The sequence below is a fragment of the Bos grunniens genome, chromosome 16 (genome assembly GCF_055505025.1).
Source record: "Bos grunniens cultivar Pamir isolate PY7600 chromosome 16, Bosgru_T2T1.0, whole genome shotgun sequence".
NCBI classification, from domain to species: domain Eukaryota; kingdom Metazoa; phylum Chordata; class Mammalia; order Artiodactyla; family Bovidae; genus Bos; species Bos grunniens.
Window position 1 is genome coordinate 78,362,882 of NC_141180.1, and position 25,341 is coordinate 78,388,222.

The window sequence follows — 25,341 nt, forward strand, 5'->3', positions numbered from 1 at the left end:
ATTTCTCAGGCAAAGTGCACATCTTTATGTCATCTTCCGTGATACAGCCAGCCTTCACCACCCACTATGCCTCGATGGCAATTGAAAAGTGAAAGTCACTCCAGTCCATGGGATTTTCCGGGCAAAGGTACTGGAGTGGGTTGCCATTTCCTTCTCCAGAAAGTTGCTCAGTCGTGTCCAAATCTGTGACCCCAGGGACTATATAGTCCATGGAATTCTCCAGGCCAGAATACTGGACTGGGTAGCCTTTTCCTTCTCCAGGGGATCTTCCCAACCCAGGGATCGAATCCAGGTCTCCCTCATTGCAGGCGGATTCTTTACCACCAGCTTTACTGGTAAAAAGTGACAGGCAGTTTTCCTGCTGAAAAAATGTTTTGATGATCTACACTGATTCATCGTATCAATGTACTGGTTTCTTCCAATGCCAGGAAGCCTCAGACAGGCAGCAGCAGTGAAACTGGGCTGAATCATAGCTTTTCTCACTGTTCAGCATGCCCTCCATAATCCCAGGTTAATACAGACACGGTGTCATCCTCGGGGCCTTTGCCGTGATATCCAATGAATGGTAGGGGCACATACAGCATGAGATGGTCTGGACTGTACAGCTCCGCATAATACGTGTGTTCATCTTCCTTGACGTGTTTAAGTTATTTCTATGTTGCCACTGATTGCGGATGGGGTACAGGGCAACCTCCTTTTCATAATCTGTGAATTTCCAAGACACTACGTCACAAGGGCTGGCAGCTTGTTCTAGGAGTATTTGTGCTGAGTGTAGAACTCCACAGCTCTGTTCGTGATGCCCGGGACTGAGACTGGGACGACACCTCCCACCGGCCCACCGTCACGGGGGGATGGCGGGCTGCCCCACGGCTCGGGCTCCCGGTGTCTCGGTCCAGCCCCGGCCACGGGGCGATGGAGCGGTGGAAAGGGGAGGCCAGGTGCCTTGGTGTCTGCAAGTTTCTCCCAGAGACACAGACTTTTAGAACTGATTTCATATCATTTTAATAAAAGTATGCATCATATTTGCCCCCTGAACTGCTTTCCCAGTGGGAGGAAAGGCCTGGGGAATAGCAGCAGGGAGGCTGGTAGCACCCATGGGTGGACCCGGTGACTGAACATGGTTGAGCAGGCCATCATGGCTAGAGAAAGCATGTGTGGGTGGCGAGTCTGGGGACCTGGGACTGGACCCCAGTTCCCCAGGCCCACTCGTACTCTCTTGAGGAAATAACCAGTCATCCAGCATCTGTGTTGTCTCTCATGACACCCAGGGCTTTGCCCTCAGAAACCGGGGGTTTATTCAAAGTGCTGCTCCTACTGGACTGTATCAAGTCAAGTAGGACTGTATTGGGACTTGACTGTAAGTCCCCAGCATTCCTGGGCTTGGCACATGGTCTACATTCAAAACATATTTGTTAAATAAATAAATAGATGACGTTCTGGGACACTCCTTATTTCCTTGACCAACAACCTTCGACTCATACACTACGGCTTAGAGGCAATGTCACCTCCTCTGGGAAGTATTCCCTGATTTCTCCCAACAGAAACAGCCGCACTTCCTGTGCACTGTATACTCAGAACACTTGGTTCATACTTTTATTGAAACATGTATCACAGTATATACTATTTGGTTGTATTTTGCCTCCCCTGCCAGAATGTAAGCTCTCTGAGGATCCCCACTCTTACCAGTGCTTGGCACATAGCAGGTAAATCAATGTGTGTTCAATGCAGGAATTAAAAACAAGGCTCTCCTGTCTCCCTCCCAAAGGCTTGACATCAAAGGTCGAATACATCCTGGTTCAAGTGCCTTGGCAAAGCCCAGGATCAAGAACTGCTTTGGGCATCAACTTCCTGGTTCTCTGACACAGGGAAACACTTGTGTAGTCCCTCTGAAGCTGGCCTGGTCTGGCTGGCTGGCTGGCAGGACAACGCACTGAGAAGCCTCAGTGCCAGCGCCCCCGCTACCCCAGGGCTACGAGACTTCAGAGGACCCTCAGGAGCTTTCCCTGGGACTCCCGCCCCCACCCATACCGCACCCCATGGCTGGAGCCCTAGCACAAGGCAGGCTCCGTGCCTGGGTGGACTACAGGGCACTTCTCAAGAGCATCAGGCTTCCCTGTGCCTTCCACCCTGTTCCATGCCCCCAGCCCCTTGGCAAGGGGTGTGCCACCCTGCGATTTATCACAAGAAGCATATCCTTGGTCTCTCTCCATTTCCAGCACAGAGTTCCAAAAACCCTTGGAACTTCCTAAGTACAGAGAGCAAGAAAGATGTTTCCTATGTTGATGAGGTGACTTTGGACCCCACCTAAGGAGAACCTACCAAGTTATAGAGGTAGGAACTTTCCTTCCCAGCCCCCAGGCCTCTGGGGAGTGGGGAGGGGCTGGAGGATGAATCGGTTGCCAGTGGCCAGGGAATTGATCAGTCATGTCTGTGTAATGAAGCCACCATAAAACCCCAAAAGGATGGGGCTGGAGAGCTGGGTGGGTGAACACAGGGAGGTGTGGAGAGAGCAGGGCTGGGAGAGGGCATGGAAGCTCTGTGTCCCTCCTGCCTACTTTGCCTTCTGCATCTCTTCGATCAGGATGTTCCCATTACATCCTTTTATAATAAACTGGTAATCTAGTGGGCCAAAGATGCCTCTGAGTTCTGAGAGCTGCAGTAGCAAAGTAACTGAGCCCCAGGAGGGGGCTGTGGAAACCTGGATCTGTAGCCAATGGGTCAGGGGCACGGGTGAGAGCATGGCCTTGAGATCGGTATCTGGAGTGGTGATCGCAGAAGTGCCAGAATGGGGCTGAGTTGGAGGACTCAGTGCAGCGGAGGATTGCTTTGGCGGTGTAGCCACCTGCCCCCCGCCCCATGAACTGGGTGAAGAATCTGAGTGTGTGCCATGGACTTCATCTGGCGAGAACGGGACCCCGACATCCGGAACCCCAACATCCGGAGAGAACGGGACCCCGACATCCAGCAAGAACAGAACCCCGACACCCGGTGAGAAGGGGACGCCGACACCCGGTGAGAATGGGACCCGGCAAGAACGCGACGCCGACATACGGCAAATGTGGAACGCCCGTGCACCTCCCACTCACCAGCGCTCGTGGGGGTGAGGGGAGCCCGGACCCTCAGAGGTCAAACCCCGCGGTCTGTGCTGCCTACCTGGCTGAAGGTCACAGCAAGGGTGCTCTCTGGAGACGGTCTGTCCCGGTTGGCGCCATCCTGCTGAGTGCAGTCCAGCTGGATCAGGCTGCGGCACTCCGGGTGGCAGGTGAATTTACAGTCTGGAGGGAGAGAACCGCAGGGGGATTAGTGGCCAGAGAAATGCCCTGGGGGCAGCATGCGGCTCCCAGAGGGAAGGGCGCTCAGGAGGGAAGCGGAGGCCAGAGGAGGGGAGACCCCCGGGTGGGGGGGGCAGTGTTGCCGGCTCCCCACCCCACCGTGCACGTGGAGGTGAGGAGGTGCTTTACCGGTCACAGACTGCTCCCACCTCTGCTGTTGCCTGTGGCCCTGCGACCGTTATTACTGCTGCATTACAGAGGGGAAACTGGGGCTGGGGGACTTTGATGACTTTCTCTTAGGTCATCTGCCTTCAGGCTGGTGCGCTCTCTACTAATTTCTGTTGTCCCGTTGTTATCATCAACGGGAAGGGCTGTCACCTGTTTCTGACCCTACCCCATCTAGAAATGTGTCAGCTTCTTTAACCCGGCTGACACAGCCTACAGTCAGCATCCCAAACTAGGTTCCTCAGGGAAAACCTCACCTTTATTTCCTAAACAATGTTCACATCTAGAGTTGAGAAGGGCGTAGGAGAATACCTTCAAGATAGGGAAGCTGAGGCTCAGAGAGGTAAAGCGAGGTGCCCAATGACACACAGCTCACTGGCCAAGCCACAGCTGCCTCTCTGGAACCTCCCGGGCAGAAAGGAGGTGAAGCTGAAAAGGGCAGGAGGCAGCAAGGCTGGGACCAGTGAGGGGATGGGGTGTATGGAGGATGGGAGCGAAGCAGGACGGCAGCAAGAGAAGGGAGCACACGCCCATGAGCAGTGCCCCGATCTGAGGCTGGCTCCCCAAGACGGGCAGTGCCCCGATCTGAGGCTGGCTCCCACAGACCTGAGGCTGGCTCCCCCAGACGGGCAATGCCCCGATCTGAGGATGTGTCCCCCAGATGGGCAATGTCCTGATCTGAGGCTGGCTCCCCCAGAACGAGCAATGCCCCAATCTGAGGCTGGCTCCCCAGAATGAGCAGTGCCCCGATCTGAGGCCGGTTCCCCCAGACGGGCAATGCCCCGATCTGAGGCTGGCTCCCACAGAATCCGCTGGGCCTGCCGGGGTCACCTGTCCTGCAGGTGCCACAGCTCAGCTGGAAGGCCCAGCTGGGGAGGCGGCCACAGTGTCCGTGAGAAGGCTGTCCGATGGTGACGTGGGTGTGTGGGGTGGGCATGACAGCCTGGGCCCATCTGGGTAACCTGGGGACGAGGAAAGCTTCTGATTGATGAAGGCTCGGCCTTCTTCCTTTCAACAAGCTCCAGAACCTCGGCACATTGGGACTGCCTTCTTTAAAAAAAAAATTATTGAGGACTTGTGTGGTTGTGTTGGATCTTACGTGCGGCTCTCAGGGTCTTCCTCGTGTCCTGTGGGATGTTTTGAGGCACGCAGGCTCTCTAGGTACGGCGTGCCGGCTTCAGTAGCTGTGGCACACATCCCAGGGATGCGGGATCCTCGCCCCCCAGCCGGGGATTGAACCCACGTCCCCTGCACTGCAAGGACTCCTAACTGCTGGGACACCAGGGGAGTCCTTGGAAGGTCTTCTTAAAGCTGCTGAAGCGCTCTGCCTGGGGCTGATGGTGGAGGTGGGTCTCCTCTTCTCCCCAGGCTCTCGGCGGGGGGCGGGGCGGCATTTGGAGTGAGACCACCACTCTCTTCAAGCTACCACCTTCTCTTCTGTCCCCAAAGATTGAGCGCAGGGACCACCCCCATTGGACAGTTTCTGCTGTTGATGCCACAGCGTAGCACCTGGGAATTCCAGAACTCTGCCGCCTTCTGACTCCACACTCTGAAGTCCCGAGCACCCTCCAGGATGGCGCTCAGCCCTGCTGCTCACCTCCCCCGTGCACGCAGCCAGGCCCACCACACCGCCTCCTCCTTCAGAGCCCACCCAGGCCTTCCTGGCCCTCCTCCACGGAAGCGGTCTCGCCTGCGCAGGGGCTGCGTGGAGCCTGCTCGGAGCCACGCACCATACCCCTCCCAGCACCCCCATGCATTCCTGGGCCCCCAGAGAATTCCTGCCCAGTGTGAGGACGACCTCACCCCTGGCAGGGTGGAAGGCAGCAGGGAGGGTGTGCAGGCCGAGTCTCCGCTGCCCGTGGTGCCCAGAAACGCCAGGGCTTCGATAAGGGAGCCCCGAGGCCAGGGCCCACAGAGAAGCCTTGGTCCGGGCTCCACTCCCAGGACACATCTGTGCAGCTCCCGGGGGGCTCAGAGTGTAAAGGATGCTCCGGGGCTGCCAGCCGGTGGGAGCCTGCCAGCTCTGCCCCGAGGGAGGGCTGCCCTGGCTCCCAAAGGCGAGAGCATCTAGACAGAGGACACCGCCTGCAGTCTCTTCTTTCAGCTGTGCCCTGCCAACTCGGGCACTCTGTCCACCTGCGCACCGCAATCTCTCCATGCCTGTCTCTCACTGACACACACACGCTCTGAAAAGAGCACCGAAACCACACGGAGACTTACTTATTTTTTTCTTATGGGTCTGATGCTGAGCTGGACAGAGCCAGGGAACAGAAGAGTCCAGGCGGAGTGGTTCAGGATTTTATAAAAAGCACACTTGAACACCAGTGGAGTCTGTCCCATCAGACCATGGAATCACAGACCGGAGCAAAACTACCAAAGCACGTCTTGATATTTCCTGGCGCCTGGAAACGCTAAGCCCAGGGCTTAGCAGAGATGAAGTCAGAGTCCTCAGGCCCTTCTGCGCACCAGAAGCGGACCCCACCAGCACAGCCAGCAGCCGGCAGGCCCCCGGGGCTCTGAGTACCAACAGTCACGAGGCTGCAAAGGCAGGGCCGTGTTCCACCAGGGCCTAGCACTTCAGCCCTCACGGGCCATCTTTCCCCCAAGACAGAAGGAAAGATGGCGGAGCACCCCCAGACAGACCCTTCTCCAAGGAGGGGCCCGTGTGTCCGGATGGGGAAGGGCTCTTGGGGCACCCTCAGACCCAGGCCTTGCTGGATTCCTTGCTGCTCTAACAAAGCACCACCCACCAGGTGGCTTAGGACTGAAATTTATTCTCTCTCAGTTCTGGAGGCTAGCAGTCTGAAATCAAGTTGTCAGGAGGGTCACGCTCCTCCTGGAGACTGCGGGAGGACGCTTCCTTGCCTCTTCCCGGCTTCTGGGAGTGTGCTGGCAAGATCTCTGGTGTCCCTCGGCCTGTAGCTGCAGGACTGCACTCTCTGCCTCCATCTCTGAGTCCAGCCTCCTTCCGTTTCCCCATAGCACAGGACAGGTCCCAAGGGCCTGCTGTCCCCGTGGGCTGTGCCTGCACCCGGTCACCTTCATGTGACGCCAGTCGTATTGGGTTAGGGGACTCTCCTACTGGAGCACGACCTCCTCCTGTGCTGTGCTTAGTCGCTCAGTCGTGTCCGACTCTGTGTGACCCCATGGACTGTAGCCCACCGCGCTCCTCTGTCCATGGGGATTCTCCAGGCAACAACACTGGAGTGGGTTGCCATGCCCTCCTCCAGGAGGTCTTCCTGACCCAGGGATTGAACCCAGGTTTCCCACACTGCAGGAAGATTCTTTACCCTCTGAGGCAGACCTCTTCCTGACTAATTACGCTTGCTACTAACTTGTTTCCAAACAAGTTCACATTCTGACGTACTGGGATGAGAACTGCAGCATGTTTGTAGGTGTGGGGGATATAATTCAACCCATAGCACAAACCCTGGGCAGAATTAAGAACCCAGAGCCCTCAGTCTCAAACAGAGGGGGTTCCTCACAGACCCAAGGGGTCAGTGCAGCCTGGCAGAGGAAGGAGCAGGTGGAGAGCTGAGCCAAGGCCGGGACCTCCACCACCTCCACCGGCCCCGCTCCTGGCCTTCTGGATCCCTGAAGGTCACACCAAAGGCACCGTCCCCAGCGAGGGGGTCAGGTCCAGAGGCCATGGCAAACGAGTCCCAAGATGCATCTTTCTTCCACTTTACCCCGGAGGAGGTGAACTCTGCCTGGAACATTTTGGAGATTGTTTTCCAAGATACAAAAGCTACAAACCTCCCTTTAGTCCCCAGGGCTGCCAAAGTTAGTTCTTGCCTGACCCCAGTTGCCAAATGCACACACACGCACACACACACACAGGCACACAGGCCTACATAGAGGCTAATTTTTCTCAACCAGATGAATTCTGTTGATAAGAAACCCATCAGGCCCTTTCACCCCAGGCTTGTAAGCAAGATCTCAAGACAGCAAGGAGCTGGTCCGCTTTACTCTCCCTCCCCCGGCCGGAGCCGGGATGTGGGGTGAGGGTGGGCAGGCTCCTGGGACTCAGAGCCTGGTTACAGCGCGCCCACAGGCCTCCCAGCGGTCGCTCCCAGGTGAGCGAAGAGCAGCTTCTCACCCCGTGACCAGAGCCACTTCCGAGGCCCGTGGGGAAGCGTAGCAGCCTCTGAGTCTATGAGCTCTGTGTCTGTCCTCTGGGTACCCCAGGCCTTCCTGGACAAGGTCAGCCTTGGAACAAACTAACCACTTCCCCCCGTTCTCCTTGGGACCTGTCCTGTGCTATGGGGAAATGGAAAGAGGGTGGACTTGGGGCAAGTACCTGCTTTACAGTGCTGCTAAGAGCATTAAATGAGGTAATTATGTAAATCATAACACCTGGCGCAAACTAAGAGATCGATAAATAGTAACTATTTTTATTAAGCGGCTAAAACCCAAGTCGGCCTCCCCAGCGGTCACGGCCCCTGGTGTCCGCATCCCGGAAGCCCGTCTGTGCTCCAGGCATCAGTGTCGCTGACCTCCCCCAAGACCCACTGTGTCCTGACACAAAGGTCCGGACACATCCTCACGTGACTCTTTGTGACCTGCCAGGCTCCTCTGTCCATGGATTCTCCAGGCAAGAATACTAGAGTGGGTTGCCCTGCCCGCCTCCAGGGGATCTTCCCGATCCAGGGACTGAACTCCACCTCCGGCATTGGCAGGCAGGTTCTTTACCACGGAGCCACCTGGGAAGTCCCTCAGACCCCCACTGCGCCCCCTCCTCAGGCTGAGCAGGGGAGGCCCCCAGCCTCAACCCCCCTCACAGGTGAGGCGCCAGCTGCACACAGAGCCTGGAGATGGGCAAGCCTCCCCACCTCAGGGAGGCACCTCTGCCTACCTGAGCTGTCTCTCCTCCCTGCATTCCTACCCAGCCCCTCTAATATTTGAACTTCTAAAATCTTGCTTTAGTTTCAGAAGAGAAAGTTGCTAACCAAGGTTGATAACTTTTAGTATTAAAGAGGATGTGGGTACATGAGAAGGTTCTTGCCTTCTTGGTGGTACCAGTTTCCTGCAGGAATATGTATTTATCTGTCTCTAAATATGTCTGCACAAAAAGGTTCATCACACAGTTGTTCATGCCAACAAAATACTAGAAATACCCCATATCCATCTACAGGGGGCCAGTTACAGTTACATTTTAAAATGGAATACTATTTAGCCGTTACATAAGATGATGTAGATTCATACTGATCAGTTTGGAAAGAGGTCCACAAGTTTATCACTGAAAGAGAAAAAAGGTTCTGTTTTATGGTCCTGGTTATATAAAAACATACACATACCTACATACACATTATGCACAGAGAGAAATCTGGAAGGTGATATGTTTGCTCTGAGTAATGAGATTTCAAGTGTTTTTCCTCTTTACAGTTCCTAAATTTTGCTTTTGAATTTTTTTAATTGAATCTATATTCTTTACTAATAGAAAAAATACCACCAAAAAATGAACAAAGAAAATTCCTGGACCCACACCGTAATGACAGCAGCTACCAGCATTCACCACCTCCAATGTGCTGGACACTTCACATACATGCTTCCACATGATCAATACTAAGCACGTGTGACATGTGTCTACCCCTATCAGACTTATTCTTTAGAGCAGCTTTAGGTTCACAGCAAAAGTGAGCGGAAGTATATAGAGAGTTCCCGCTGCCCCCAGACATGCACAGCCTCCCCTCACTAACATCCCTGTCCGAGTGGCGCCCCGGTGACAGCTGATGAGGCCTGCTGGGCGGTCACTGTCACCCCTCCACAATTTACGTCAGGGTCCGCCCCCAGTGCTGTGCATCCCGCGGGTTTGGACAAATGGATGACGACATGCACCCAGCACGGCAGGGTCTCACAGCATAGTTTCACCGCCCTAAGTATCTCTGTGCTCTGCCTACCCATCCCTTCCTCCTCACTAATCCTCAGTAACCACTGATTTGTTTTTACTGCCTCCGTCGTCTTGTCTTCTCCAGAATGTCCCACATACCCCACAGCCTTTTCAGACCGGCTTCTTTCACTGAGCAGTATGCGTCTAAGGTACCTCCATGTCTTTTCATCTCTTTTAAATTCTGAATGTTAATCCACCATCTGGATGGACCGCGGTTTCTTTAGGCATTCACCTATGAAGGACATCTTGGTTGCCTCCACGTGCTGGAGGCATGGGGTAAAGCCGCTGCAAACACCTGCATGTGGGTCTCCACGTGGACGGGAGTTTCCAGTCCCACTGTTCTATTCCTGTTTTAGTGGAGAAGGGAATGGCAGCCACTCCAGCGCTCTCGCCTGGAGAATCCCATGGTTGGAAGAGGCTGGTAGGCTACAGTCCACAGGTCGCAAAGAGCCGGACACAACTGAGCGACTTCACTTTCTTTCTTTCTATAGTTCCTTTTGGAGAAGGAAATGGCAACCACTCCAGTGTTCTTGCCTGGAGAATCCCATGGACAGAGGGGCCTGGTGGGCTACCGTCTATGGGGTTGCAAAGAGTTGGACATGACTAAGCAACTAACACACACACTCCTATTTTAGAGATGAGGAAACTGAGGCTTGGAGAGGTTAAGAGACTTCTCGAGACCCTTGTGGCTAGTGAGTGGCAGAACTGGGGGAGGAAATCCATCACACCTTGCTGCTTTTCAGGAGCCCTACTTTCTGGTACACCGTCCCCTCCACTTGCTCTTGGCCCTCCCTACTCCACACTACTTGATGCCAGGGATGGGCTTCATCAGGGATGGGGGTTAGGGTGACCCAAGGCCAGAAGAGAGCATGGGTCCCAGTGATGTGGGCGAGGGGTGCTTCTTCCTCTGCCCTGGGAGGCAACAGCAAGAACGCTCCTCTCCAAGGCCTCTGCCTTGTCCTGGGAAGTGCCAGTTCACGGCTCGAGGCTCAGCCCAGCCAGGCCACCTGGCCTGGGAGAACCTGCCCTGGCCTGTTCCTGCATCCACAGTCCCTTCATCCCTGGGAGATTAGGAGCTACTGGGGCAACAGCCAGAAATCCTGGCACTGAGCTCCTCGCGGAGTACCAGAGAGGCCAGCTCCTCAGTCAAGGTCAAGCCCCACAAGCAGTGGACTCTCCGCCCTCCCTGCTCAGAGTCCCAGGCTCTGCAGCTCCGCTTTCTGTGACACCCAAACAGAGCCCACTGCCACATCGCGTGCAAAGATAAGAATGGCAGAAAAGCAGCTGGCAATGGACACACGCCCGGAGCACCAAAGTGCACCCACTCGGCAGCTGTAAGTCAGACATTCTCAGGCAACCCACGTGGCCCCTTAAAGGACACTGTTTAATGTGCACGGTAGAGGTCCTTGGAAAGTGTGAGAAGAGCAAAACACTCAATCAGTTTTGAAGTGCACAAAATCTGGCCTCCAGAGCCACACAGATCAGGGTCTGAGCACAAGCTCTGCTTCTAATTGGTTATGAGATGCCACAATTTCCTCGTCTGCACAGTGGAAGTAATGATATCCTCCTTACCAGCAGCTTTGTTGCCAAAATTAGAGTGTGTAAAGCACCCCATGGATGTTCCCTGGTGGCTCAGACGGTAAAGCGTCTGCCTACAATGTGGGAGACCTGGGTTCAATTCCTGGGTCGGGAAGATCTCCTGGAGAAGGAAATGGCACCCCACTCCAGTATTCTTGCCTGGAACATCCCATGGATGGAGGAACCTGGTTAGGCTACAGTCCATGGGGTCGCAAAGAGTCGGACACGACTGAACGACTTCACTCACTCAAAGCACCCCACAGTGCCTGCACATAGCAGATGCCCAGCAGACAGCAGCTGTCACTTACAACGAAGGGACTCCTGAGCCTGGGAACCAGGATTCCTGTCGACTCAGTGCATGATGTGTGTGCATGCATACCTGCGTGCTGAGTTGCTTCGGTCGTGTCTGACTCTGTGACCCTATGGACTGTAGTCCATCAGGCTCCTCTGTCCCTGGGATTTTCCAGGCAAGCAAACTGGAGTGGGTTGCCATGCCCTCCTCCAGGGGTTCTTCCTGACCCAGGGATCAAACCCACATCTATGTCTCCTGCCCTGGCAGGCAGGTTGCCAGCCCTCAAATCTCTCAGTCTGGGGTCCTCTTCCAATGTATTAAGTAAGACAAATCATGCAACTCTCCTGTCCCCTAAGTTCCTCCTACCTGCCCCACCTCCCTCCAGCACCGCTTCTGGTGGCCCAGGGAGTGAGGCAGAGTCAGGAGAGGATGGTAGTGCCCGACAGAGGGGAGGGAGAGAGGCGGATGGATCCGTCAGCCTTGGAGGTCGGGGGCCACTGCCGGAATCAACAGTCTCTACATTTTTCATACTCCTGGTTGAACGTCTCGTGAGGCTGGCAGCAAGAGAATGGAAACTCCCCACTCCTGGGGTAAGGCGTCCAGCTCAGGACGTCTCCATCTTCACGTTTCCAGGAAGAAACTGGAACCCCAGCCCCCTCCAGGCTGTACAATGCAGTTCCTTGTTTCAGAGGACAGGCCACCGCTGAGCGCACCCAGCACCCCGACCCCAGCCTGGAGGGCCTGGAGACACACAGCTGCCTTCTCACACCACACAGCCCCGGCCACACACACACACACACACACACACACACAACCACCCTACAGACTGTGCCGGAATGCAAGCCAGGAAGCCAAAAGGGAGGGCAGTGTCATGGTAGGCTCGACCTGGAAGTCAGGCCTGTGTCCTGGGTCAGAGATGCCAGCCCTCCCACGGACAGGAGACGCGGGCGGCTGGCTGCACTGGGATGTTGTCAAAGAGCCATGAGGGAATGCTCCTGAACAAGCTCAAGTCTGGATCGGATGTTGAGTCCCCACGTAAAATGGGAGTTGGGATGAGCGGGCTTCATGGAAAGCAGGGCCCCGGGTCAGGTAAGTCAAGGGAGTGAAGGCACCGGGGTGACGCGAGGAGCCTGGGATGAGTTGAGGACACGATGCCGCCTCAAGACCCTGGGCCACCCCCTCCTGCCAAGTGACGCATCGAGGCCGCGTGCGGCAGGGCTGGAGGGGTGACGTGTGCACTCTCGAGCCACCCTTCTGTACTGAAGGGAAAGGCAAAACGTTCTGCTGAGTTGTTACTCAGGAGCCAAAGCAGATATTGACAATTCTTCCCCGGGGCCTTGGTCCCTGGGTCTAACGGGGCAGTTGCTCATTCCCTGAGCCTGGCTTCTTGGTGGTCACACAGAGGGTCACAGTTTCAGGCAGGCTCGGCGTGTCCCCTGCACCCTCTTCCCCAACTTGGGACCCAGGCCGGCCTGCAGAGGCACGATCGCGTCCCACGTGGGTGGGTGTGGGTGGGTGTGCCTCTTGGGCGGGCCTATTATTCATCTGTCTCTGACATAAGCACACATCCCTAGGCTGAAAGGGCAGGCGCTGTGGTCAGACCAGGCCAAGTGTGTTGGGTGGGGGTGTTCTGGGAGGCGCCCGTGGAGGGGGTGGGGGCAGGACGGTTCACGGCAAGTTCAGATGGAAGGTGCAGGAGCAAGAGGGGTCAGGCAGTACCCGCCCCGGGCCAGCGAGGCAGGGGCCGGGGCCTGAGCCCAGGGCAGCTGTCTGTGTGGTCTGTTCCATGTCACTTAGCTCTTTGGGGGTGCTGCACCCTGAAGCGTTCCCTCCATCCTGCCTTCTGCGGATGTGTGCACGTGTGTTCATGCTGCGTCGCTTCAGTCGTGTCTGACTCTCTGCTACCCCGTGGACTGCAGCCCTCCAGGCTCTACTGTCTGTAGGATCCTCCAGGCAAGAACACTGGAGCAGGTAGACAGGGGATCTTCCCAACCCACGGATTGAACCTGCATCTCTTGCATTGGCAGGCAGCTACTTTACCACTAGTGACACCTGGGAAGCCCTGTGTGGAAGTGTATATATGTTTAAATTATAAACAAGGTTGAATCCGCTTTTGACAATTCACGCCTCATGTTTAGATCGCGTTAACTAGCTCCCTGCCAGGACTATGCTAGAACTCTCCCTCCTGTCAACTCTGTCCCCACCCCCTGATTTTCACTGTATCACATTATTTACACTTCCAATGTTTACAATATTTACATTCTGTCATAAGTATAATGATCACACAGTTATCTAAAATTAACTCCACCTTTAAACTGATTCAGTCTTTTTACAACAGCAAAACTATTTTTAATTTTAATCAATCTTTCGGTGGACTGAAATTTTTGGTATTATATTTTATATGCATTATGTTTGCCAATGATGCTTCAAGCATTTTAAAGAGATGTGCCCTGTAATGACACCCCACTCCAGTACTCTTGCCTGGAAAATCCCATGGACGGAGGACCCTGGAAGGCTGCAGTCCATGGGGTCGCTAAGAGTCAGACACGACTGAGCGACTTCACTTTGACTTTTCACTTTCATGCCTTGGAGAAGGAAATGGCAACCTACTCCAGTGTTCTTGCCTGGAGAACCCCAGGGACGGGGGAGCCTGGTGGGCTGCTGTCTATGGGGTCACACAGAGTTGGACACGACTGAAGTGACTTAGCAGCAGCAGCAGCCCTATTTTATTGGACTTTTCATGCTGTGGTATTGGGGTCTTATGCACGAAAAGGATGATCAGGAGGAAACGCAGATGGAGAAGACAGAGGCAGGCGAGTCTGCAGGCCCTCAGTGCAACGGCACAGAGCATCTCTGAAAATGCCCCCTTGGCCAATCATTGCAGGAGGCCACAGACTTTGGTAAAACATACAAGTAAATGACACGAGGTGGGAAAGCCAAATGAACCTCATTTCTCACAAGTCTGTAGGAGGCTTGTCATCTGGACCGTCTGACATCACATCCAAAAACGGCCAAGTTGCATTTGGGGTGTGGCCATGCAGAAGAAGTGCAAAGACACGGCACAATGGTTTTTTTTTAACGACACCATTTTTGATCCGTGACAATTAAAGTACACGCACCCATCAGGACGCACACACTCCGAGAGACAGAGGTAAACCTTTTTACGACAAGCATGTCTGCTGTCTTTCTACATCTACCTAATTACTCATCAGTTTTCCACATGTGCACGCATGCGTCCATTCAACAAGTATTTACTGGGGGAGGGACTGGGGGCAGGAGGAGAAGGGGACGACAGAGGATGAGATGGCTGGATGGCACCACTGACTCGATGGACGTGAGTCTCAGTGAACTCCGGGAGTTGGTGATGGACAGGGAGGCCTGGCGTGCTGCGATTCATGGGTTGCAAAGAGTCGGACACGACTGAGCGACTGATCTGATCTGATCTGATACCAAGGTTCAGTATTGTTCCAAAGGACAGCTGGTTTTATCCAAAAACTTGTGTAAAAGGAAAAGTATATACACACACACACACACATACATATAAAGATATAAAAGGAGTATCAGTTCAGTCGCTCAGTTGTGTCTGACTCTTTGCAACCCCATGAATTGCAGCATGCCAGGCTTCCCTGTCCATCACCATCTCCCAGAGTTCACTCAAACTCACGTCCATCGAGTCAAAGGAGTGTGTGTGTGTATATATATATATATATATATAAAACTTTGAATATATACACATATATTTTTAATACAGGTATTAATCCTGTTTTGATTATCACAGGAAAAGATAAATCTTATTTCCAAAGCACGTAAAACAATTTTTTTTTTAAAACACTGTAGACAGCAAAAGGAAAGAACAAAATAATGCAATTCATAGCAACATGGATGGATCTAGAGATTGTCACACTGAATGAAATAAGTCAGACACAGACAAATGTCATATGATATCACTTACAGGTAGAATCTAAAACAATGGTACAGATGAACCTATTTACAAAACAGAGAGTCACAGATGTAGAAAACAAACATGGTTACCAAGGAGGGAGCCAGGGGTGGGGCAAGAGGGATAAATCGGGAGACTGGGACTGACGTGTACAGACTGTCATACGTGAGAGAGAACTGGGACTTCCCTGCTGGCCCGGTGGCTAAGGTCCCACGCTCCAAGTGCAGGGCGCCCCGGCTTCGATCCCTTGGGGGAGGAGCTGGATCCCTCATGCTGCAACTAAGACTCAGTGGAGCCAGATAAATAAATAAGTAAAATGTTTTAAAAAATACATAATTAATAAGGACCTCCTGATTAGCACAGAGAACTCTTCTCAATACTCTGTAATGACCTATACGGGAAAAGAATTTAAAAAAGAGTGGAGTGGAAACACGTATAACTGATTCACTGTGCTTTACAGCAGAAACTAACACAACATTCTAAACCAACCGTACTCCAATAAAATGTTTTTATAAAAATACCACTGTGGATAGCTGGGTTTAAGGTGATTTAAGAAACGGCAAGAAGCCCACGAAAACTAAAGCCAGTGTGGAGCTGCCGATGCCGTCTCAGCTCTAGGCAGCTCAGAAGAGGCCTCTGCTTCCTCCAGGCATGTGTCACTCCACTCTGGGTGTAGGAGAGACAAAGCAGGTGGGGTCCCCCCTCCAGGGCTCAGGGTCCCCCGCCCCATCCCTGGGGCACGAGGAGGAGCCTGGGCAGCTGGGAGAGAGAGTGGTGGGCCCAGCAGCCAGGGGCAGAGGTAACAGGGAGGAGTTTGAGAGGTTTCTTGGTTTTTTGCTTTTGTTTTTAAAGCAGATACCACCTCTGAGAAGAGGAAAAAGGTCACCTCATCTCTTGCTAAGCTTGAGTATATTTTTGGTAGTGTTCCACAGACCCCAGAGATAAGGGCAGCCAAAGAGCTTCGCGAGAAGCCATGCCTCGGCCTCGGCAGGCCGCAGGGCAGGGGTTGAAGCTTCAACAGGTGTGCAGGTGTGAAAGCACGCGAAGGTGTCTGCACACAGGCATGCCTGATCTGAGCACCGGGAGGTCATGGGAGGCCAGGAGCAGAGAGGTTTGCCCTCACGGGACAGCCAGCCTGCGGCAGCCAACTGATATTTCCACACCTGCTCTGATGTCATCTGATTTCAGAGTGCCAGTCACCAACCGAACAGCGACCAACTGGGCGAAGGGAGACTTTTGCAGGAGGAGAAAAGTAAATAGATTATGTCTGAAGCCCTCTCTGCAGGAGACACACAATGCCTTCTTTATAGCTGTAGTCCTGTAGCCAAGACCACCGGAGACTTCTGGAGAGAGCCGGATCTGCGTCCCTCTGACCCCTGAGCACTCTTTTATAATGATCTATGACTTGCTCCTCGGCAACATACTTGCTCCACTTCTACGGATGCCCAGTGGGCTAATCCAGCCCTGTCTGTTAATTAAGTGGTATGATAAATTCGGTGATCAGAATTTTTCCAGAGAAGGTGTTTAAGAGTTTCATGGCCCTCCTCTACTTCTGCCTGGGTAAATCTTCAAACCCTGTCTCTTTCAGGGAGATGTGAGCGGCCCACCTTGGCCCAGGTAGGAGGGAAGGGCAGACTCTGTGCTGGAGGCTGGTACCGATGACCCAGGGTGAGTCACTGCTAAAAGTCTCTCTGGGGGCAGCTGCCGTTGAGGGCCTGCTGTGTGACCAGCATCATGTCAGCTGGTCTCTGCTGAGGTCATGTTTAAGCCGTGTAACACCAGCTGGAGGTGGGGATTCTTGGCTCCATTTAATGCTGGGGAAAACTGAGGCTCACAGAGGTTAATCTGTACAAGGAAGGCCCTCCCACTCGGCCTCCAAGGTCCAGATTCAACTGGGCCTGCCTCACGAATAGATCTAGAGGTTATCTTATTGTACTAATCAAAGTAAGTCAAAAAAAGACAGATGCCATATGATATCATTTATATGTGGAATCTAAAACATGACAGGAACGAATACACCTATGAAACAGAAACAGGCATGCAAATACAGAGAACAGACTTGTTCCCAAGGGGGAGGAACGGTGTGGGAGGGAAGGACAGATGAGAGTTTGGGGCAAGCAGGTACAAACTGTTATGCACACGATGGATAAATAACAGGTCCTACTGTACAGCACAGGGAACTATACTCACTCTCCTGTGACAAACTAACGGAAAATAACGTGTATATATACGTGTGTGCGTGTATAATTGAGTCACTTTGCTGTACTGCAGAAACTAAACACAACATTATAAATCAACTGTACTTCAATAAGCTTAAAACAAAGCTGGCCTGGCTCCAAGCCCCTTCCCTTCAGTGCTACGTTACAGGTCGCTCTCGGAGCTGCAGTCCGCCGCCCACAGCCTACCACCCTGCTGTCTCTGCGCGTCCTGCTCGCCCCTCCTCTTCCAGTCAATCTGCCCAAATGCTGACACAAGTCGAACGAGCCGTAGCTGCAGGGCCGTATCTGCCCTGACCTCAATGCTTGCCACTCCAGGCCTGATTGATTCCATTAAATCTATAACTCTTTGGGCTGCAGAGCAAAGGAGCAAGGAAACGCTCTGTTGAACAATTCTTAAGGGCGGGTGGATGGGAAGAGGGTGGATAGAAGACATGACTGAACATTTAAATTGAGGAGCTCGGTCTTCAGCCATCCTCTCTATGAGGGTCAGTGTGTGTTAGGCTATTGATGAGGATAGATTATTTAGGCTGGCTGAACAGTATTTGTCTCCAAATAGGGATTAAGATCTAGGGAATTAAAATTCTCACTTTTTAAGCCAAACTGTAATCGGGAAAATCAGATTTTCCAGAGTTAAGGTCGTATGATCTTCTAAAGGCTTTCACACATTGAGCTCAGAGATGATCTTTCAGTTTAGTTCTGCCCCTAAGGCTCGGTGTTGTCACCCACCCAGATGCCTGGGAGACAAAGGGGAAAGCTTATGGGTACCAAAGAGCCAGCCGTCAAAGAGAGGCCGCTAGAGGCCAGGAAGATGAGCAGAGCCCATCAGGGAGGGGTTTCTGGCCTGACCGCGCGGCTCTGACCCTCAGCCAGGGGCCTGACTTCTGTGGGCCCTCTCATCTGTGAGACAGAATCACCGCTTTCCCACCCTCACCATGTAGAGGTCTACAGGGGACGGAATCAATGATATTTAAAACACACAAATGAAAAACGCAGATAAACACAAATCCCTTGGATCTTTAGCAGAAGAATGCTGCAGAAATGCAAGACAGAGTAACCAGTCTGCTCCAGCAGGGAGAAGGCTGGACCGGAAGGCAGGAGTCCAGTCCCAGTCCTGGACCGGCCACCAGCTTGTTCTGCCCCTTGCCACCTTTGTTTGAAAAAAAAAAAAAAAAAAGGAGTCCATGACCTCCAATCCCAGGAAACTTTGGATTGCTAGTCTCTCCTCCTCATCTTCCACTTACCCAGTCCGTCCCGTTTCCCTTCCCCAGGGAGGACTGCACTTACCCCGGTTCGTGCTGTGGGAGGAGGCTGCAGCCTAGTCACGGCAGGGCTGGGCTCCTGTCCAGCCATGTTCTGCCCGGCAGCCCCCAGCCCCCGACAGGCACCCCCACTAACCGTGCAGGTGAGAAGGCTTGGCTACGTCATTTCACTGCTCCAGGGGCCTGAGAAGGCCAACTCAGGAGCTTGGCAAGGTGTGATGCCCCTGGGAGCCACAGGATGCCCAGAAGTGGAAAAGAGGGGTCACTCAAGATGCCCATCTGTATTCCATCCACTCAGGGACTGGATTGGGGTGACTGCTTGGCCCTCATGCTCAGGCAAGGAAAAGCTGCTAAAACCCACAGCCAACCTGGGCTTCTGAAGTCCCACCTAAACCTGGCAGGTCGGCAGCACCTGAGTGTTGGTCCCGGGGAGTCAGGAGGGACAAGGAGGGGTGCTGAGTTCAGCATGAAATACCAGGCGGCCAGGGGCTCCCTCATGGCCTGCCCCATGGAGAAGGCTGCTAGTCTGGCCCCCCGACCCCCGAACACCCCCAGCTGGAGTGACCCGGACCTACCTCGAGCCAGCTGGGCATTGGGGCGGAGCCCAGGGAGGGCCTGGGGCTTTAGAGACCTCCAGTGGCCCTTGGGGAGCCTGCGGAAGAGGCGCTGAAGTTGCGAGGTGATGGTTCCGAAGCAGGCAGAGGCTGCTTCCTCCACCCGGCCCTCTGTCATCCCGCTGGGCTGAGGGGGGATCACTAGCTTCTCTCCAGGCCTGGCGTCGGGCACAGTGAGAGCCGCTGGCCCAGGAGGACTCCAGGCCTTGTGCGAGCCAGGCTTTGCTGCAATCAGCCCAGCCTCCCTGCTCCTCCGAAGGCAGGCCAGGGCACTGGGGACCCTGGGGCAGCACCAGCCCAGCAGGACGGATGCCTTCTTCCCAGCTCAGGTCCCATCCCCTCCACCTCCCCCCAGCGGAAAACTTTCTATTCCTGGGGCTTTTAGCTTGATAAGATAAACATGCCCCCAAACAGGCTGCAGAAAGGGCCCGCCCTGGGCCTCGCTTCTCAGGAGTGCCTGGGAGTCTGAGAAATCAACATCTCCAAAGTTTCAGCAGATGACAGGAGTGATCAGTTACCTCACGCAGGTGCCCAGCCCAGGAACTCGTTAATGGATCTCTTTGGGGATGTCGGATTAACAATGCTTTACCAGCTGCACAGGTTCCTAAGGGACAACCAGCTAATTCACATCCTCCCAGGCCCAGCCTGGTGTGGGGGAAGAGCTCTCAGCCACCAGGGCCCCTAGGAAGCGGTGTTGCCTTAAGAGGGTCAGACCACTTATCTGAGAGCAAATACCCCAGCAGAGAAGAGGCGACAGAAGTCGGAGGGAGAAAGAGAACAGAGTCTCCCATGAAGAGGCAGAGGCTTCCCAGGCGGTGCTAGTGGTAAAGAACCTGTCTGCCAATGCAGGAGAGCTAAGAGACTCGGGTTCGACCCCTGGGTGGAGAAGGCCCCCTGGAGAAGGAAACGGCAACCCACTCAAGTATCCTTGCCTGGAGAATCCCGTGGACAGAGGGGCCTGGAGGGCTACAGTCCATGGGGCTGCAGAGTCGGACACGACTGAGCGACTGAGCAGGCACACACACATGCGTGGAGAGGCAGAGCTGTTGTTTTCTTGCCCTAACATGGGGTTCACAGGGTGTCCCCTCAACATGACTCGCAGAAGCACCCGAGTCCTGGGGGGGAAGTCCCCACACAGGCTGTCACCTGGGTGAGGTGGGCGATGAGCGGTGGCAGAACCTTCTAGGAAGATCAGGGAGAGGGATCCTGCTTCTGCGCTGCCCAGAGACTCCAGAACTCATCCACCGGCCGCTGACAGGGCCCCGCTTCACATGGAGGGGGGAGCTGTCCTCCAACCAGAGGAGAGTGACCCCAGAGGACCAAGGAAGCTGCATTTACACCTCTGTGGGCTGAGTCCAGAAAGGGAACGTTCACGAGTTCAGCTGGGAGTCCTGTGGGCCCTCGTGCAGCCTCCAACCTGCTTCCACCCCTTTATGCTGTGGTTCTTCCCCAGGCCACAGAGAATGCTGAGTGGCATCGTATCCTAGAGGCAAGGTCCTCTGGCCACTGAGAGGAGAAAATGGTAGAATAAACCTAAAAGGCACATGACCTTCCAAATCGCCCCCCTGACCACCTGCCCCCTCACAGGAGCTCTGGCCAGGAGGACCCAGCTGGACCACCCCTCCCTGCTGAGGCCCTTGGCACTGGGTGTAGGAACCATAAAACACACAGTTTATAAGTCATGTATTTAATACAGAGATGTCCCCAAAGGCCCCCTTCCGCGGGCTGGGACACTGGTTCTTTCTCCCTAATGCTTCCTCGTGGGGGACTGCTAATGGTCTTTTTTGTGATCCTCTAGTTTACCCAGCAGCTTCCCTGGTGGCTCAGGGGTGAAGAATCCACCTGTCAGGGCAGGAGACCTGGGTTCGATCCCTGGGTCGGGAAGATCCCCTGGAGAAGGGAATAGCTGCCCACTCCAGTATTCTTGCTGATGGACAGAAGAACCTGGTGGGCTATATATAGTCCATGGGGTTGCAAAAGAGTCAGACACAATAGCGACTAAACAACAAGTTTACCCAGCTCTGCACAGACAAGACTCACAGGTGAGTCCAGGTCTTGAGATGATACCAGCTCACCGTGCGAGGTTCCTGGCCCCACTGGGACATAAGATCTTCACAAGGACCCAGGCTTTCCTGCCTGGCTAAGGACAGATAAGGGTGGCATTCCCATTCTCATGCTCAGAGAAGAGGACAGGCACATGCGGGGGAATTTTAAATCGTGAGTCATGTGTCATGGGGGAAAATCCCTCCTGAATGCCCCACTTGGGCTTGAGGAGGCACTGATCTCACTTCCCTTCTTCCTCATCACAGAGATGTTGTGTGGACAGGTTAAGTCATTGGGGAAGCCAGCAGGAAAGAACTGGCTGAGAAGCCAGACAGGGCTTTGGAAGGTTCTAGAATCCTTACTCCTGATCTTTTGAAAACTTGGGATAGGTTTTCTACTGTAGGAATATTTTAGGAGGAGCACAATGACCTCTTGCTGCCCCAACATCTAAGCACTGACCCTCTGACCATGCTGAAGAGTCCAGCCAAGGCCAACATAATTTGAAGAAACACCTTTAACCATCCTACATGCTGGGGTTGCAATAAATTCTCACCGTGATATACCCTGTGTATAAAAAGGTCCTTCCAGATGGCTTTAAAAAACTTTCATCACTAGAAGAGACATTTACATTTACATTATGCGCAACCTCTTTTTTCTAAAAACTCTCAAGTTACATCTGGAGTCTTTTGTTCCATTTGAATAATAAGGCATCTCTGAGTTTTCTTTGGATTTTTAATACTTTCCTCAGTTGCAGAAAGGACATAATTGTTTAAACAGAAACCACAAAGCCTCCAGCTTCCATTTAACTTAGATGGAAAAAACAGCTTCCTCCAAGTCAGCAAGGAAAGTAAGTGATGACACCCAAATATGAGCCTGACCTGGAGACACACTCTCAGAGTTGGAGTAGGGGGCGGGGGGGGGGGCAGGGGGCTTTTTGCTGTCCCCAACTCAGCCACACCATTGCCAGGGACAGGGAGGAGGTCCACGATACAAACCTCAGTTTATTTTCCAGTCCCAATCCAACTCTTCTTCCCATTGTTGCCCCCTCTGAGACACAACCTAATTTCTCTTTGCTCCTGTGTCATGAACTCTGACCCTGGGTCACAGCAAGGAGGATCTTTTCTGTTCCAGGAAAAGTCTTTAACTTGCATTTCCACGCCCACTCCCTACACACACCTAACACCAGTGAGGTGGGGGTGGGGACAGACACACTTCTTCCTTTTATCTTGAGATTGAAGAAAAACTTCACCTTTTGTTTTAGGATCTCATGATTTACACATGCTGAAAATCTATTTAGAAACCAAAGCCTGAGAACAGGCTGAAGGGCCACCAGCTCGCAACTGTCCGGGACCCGACGGATCCTCTAGCTTGGACAGGGCTTACCCACCCCTTGGCTCACCCCTCTCTGTTTCTGTATCTCTTTTTATGGACATTTCAGCATTTGTTGGCAGGTGAATGAGGAAGCTCCACTAACTGGCGTGTTCAGTGACATTAGCTCACAGGGCAAAATGCTGCCTGAGCTGGGTTCTGGTGCTAACCCTCTGGGTCATCAGAGAAGCCATTGACTCTGGATGCTGGGTCTCCTGGTCTGTGAGATGACCATGATCCAACCAGCCCTGCCTGCCTCTCAAGGGCGCTGCTGGGCCCAGCAGAGCCAGTAGGCAAGAAGACACTTTAGATCCAGCCAAGGCATCTCTGAGATAAAACTGGTCTCTGCTCCCATAGTTCCTTGGCCATTCTCAGTACTTTCTTCTTTCCCGTGAATATCTCCATCTTTGTAGACTCACAGAATACCAATTTGCATCTTCAGCAAATATGACGCTTCTTTCCCAGATCTGGCATCCGGGAGAATCAAAACATAAAAGGATAAAGAAAAAAAAAAACCAAAATGGGCAAAGAACATCACTCTTCTTTCAGGCCTGACTTTTGCGGACCTGTGGTTTGATTTATGAAAGGTACACAGAAGCCAAGTTTTCATGTTTTAGCAGCCCTAAGCCAGCAGCCACTGCAGACGTCTGAGTAAGATCTGCTCCGCCCTGGAAATGTTTGTTCAAGAAGCAGGGAGGGGGAGCAGAAGGTGGCTTGTAGGCCCTTCGCTGAACAGCAAATACGACCCAGCCTCGCTGTGGTCACAGGCGAGAAACATACCCGGCTACCAGCCTGCCCGTCCGCCCAGCGACACATGGGAACTACTTGAACTTTTCAACACCACCTTCTTCCCAACCCTCGACACAACATTGGCTTGTGCCCCCTGCACCCCGCCGATGCCCTGGATGAGGCCAGGGGAATGGGGTGAGCCGGAAAGCCCTGAAGAACATCGGGGGGCGCTACAGCAGTCAGGGCTCACAGGACAGAGCGCTCTCTACGAGGAGGTTGGGCACGGGGCTGCCGTGCCAGGACAGACCTGCTGCTCTCCCCGCTTCCTCTCCAAACAAGGCAAACGAGAGCCCAGCATCACAGCTTCCCTGTGGGTACATCTCTCAAGAATGCTCTCCGCACCAGGAGCCACAGGCAGGCTCCAACAGGCCCTGCGTGAACCTGCCGGCCACGGCGGCCAACACCCCAGAGCGGAGGGCTCCCAGACTCCGCCAGGCTCTGCCCACATCGGCAGGGTGCAGGGGCCCTTCAGGAACACCCAGGATCACCTCCTGGGTCCAGGTCAAGACGGTGCTGACCTTGGGGGAGCACTCCTGTGAGTCCTCCCCGGCACCAATTGTACTCCACTTCTACCAGGGGACTGAGCCTGCCGTCATCACCTCGTCCCCCGAAAGCCGGCCCAGCACCCCTCCCAGCCCTGAGATCCAGCCCGGAACATGTATGGAGAAGCTGCCAAAACTCTTGGAGAAAAACCGAAAGTGACTAAAGGCATAGCCATCTCCAGGGTCAGGGCCGGCCTTGCCAGCATCAGCTGCCTGCAGCACTTCCCGACCCAGCCAGGGGAGAGCGACCAGGCCCCGGAGGGCGGCGGGGGTGGCGGGGCGGGGTGAGGCCCTCTGAGAGGCAGGAAGCCTCCCCCACGGGCTCGGCAGGACCACAAGGCGGGTACTGATGGAAGCCAGTGACGGGGAGGGATGTCCCCTCTGCATGCTCTGCACACCCACAAATACCTGCCCAAGGGTACTCACCATGTCATCAGAGGACGGCAACCAGGAAGGGCCTCTTATGAGGCCAGCTTCCTCAGCAGCCTCCACAGCGCCTCAGCAGGCGGGGCCAGAGCAGAACGCAGCTCCTTCCCCGGGGAGACTGCGGGCTGAGGGGTGGGGATTGGGAGCACCCCACGCGGGAGAGCCCTGGGGAGGCAGGGGCTGGGATGCCCCCATGGGCAGCGGCAAGAGGTCCCCCAGATGCTGGGTGTGGACCAAAGGCAGGAAATTGCGTTACAGCCTGAGCTGGTGCAGGCCACCTTCAAGGCAGGTCGGCTTTGCTCTGCATGAGGCTCTAAGCTCCCCTGCCCCTGCCAGATGGACGGGCGCCTCCTTCTCTCCATCCGAGACCCCAGCAGAAGCCTCCCTGCATCCTGACCTCGTGAATCTGCTCTGGGATGAATGTGGATGCAGCAGGCAAAGGCTGTAGGCTCCTCAGAGAAAAGGCACTGTGGACCCGTGAAGAATTCCTCCAGCGTGTATCACTCTTAGAGCCGCGCCGGGCCTGCCCTGAGTCTCAGCCACTCTCTGAGCCCCTGGGTCCTGCCTCCAGGGACTGCAGTCAGCTTCCCGGGGCTACAGGGTCCCCTCAGCAGCCAGGCAGAGCTGGGGGCTCTCTTTCCCCTGCCCTACAAGGCCTATCTGCCAGGCTTGGCGCCCGCTGAATTCACTGGTAAACTCGGGGAGAAAAGAGAGGATCCTGGATCAAGCCCACAAAGCTGAGGGGAGATGTCAATTCACTTCCCCCCAATAACTCTGCAGGATCAGCCAGAGAACACACACGTTCATTACCAAGTCTAATTAGGCTGGCAGACAAGTGGCATTAATCATTTTTGACTGTACCTGGGATTCAAGCCCCTCTTACT

The 25,341-nt window shown here is 54.1% G+C and overlaps 1 protein-coding gene across 2 annotated transcripts in view; it reads right to left on the reverse strand.

Annotated features, from left to right (window-relative positions):
• RASSF5 (Ras association domain family member 5) overlaps positions 1-25,341 on the reverse strand; it is a 72,997-nt gene that overhangs the window by 42,578 nt on the left and 5,078 nt on the right. For both annotated transcript variants that reach the window (XM_086342833.1, XM_086342835.1), the window contains exon 2: positions 3,154-3,275. In XM_086342833.1, coding sequence (XP_086198959.1) covers positions 3,154-3,275 — 122 coding nt within the window. The remainder of the gene's footprint in view (positions 1-3,153; positions 3,276-25,341) is intronic.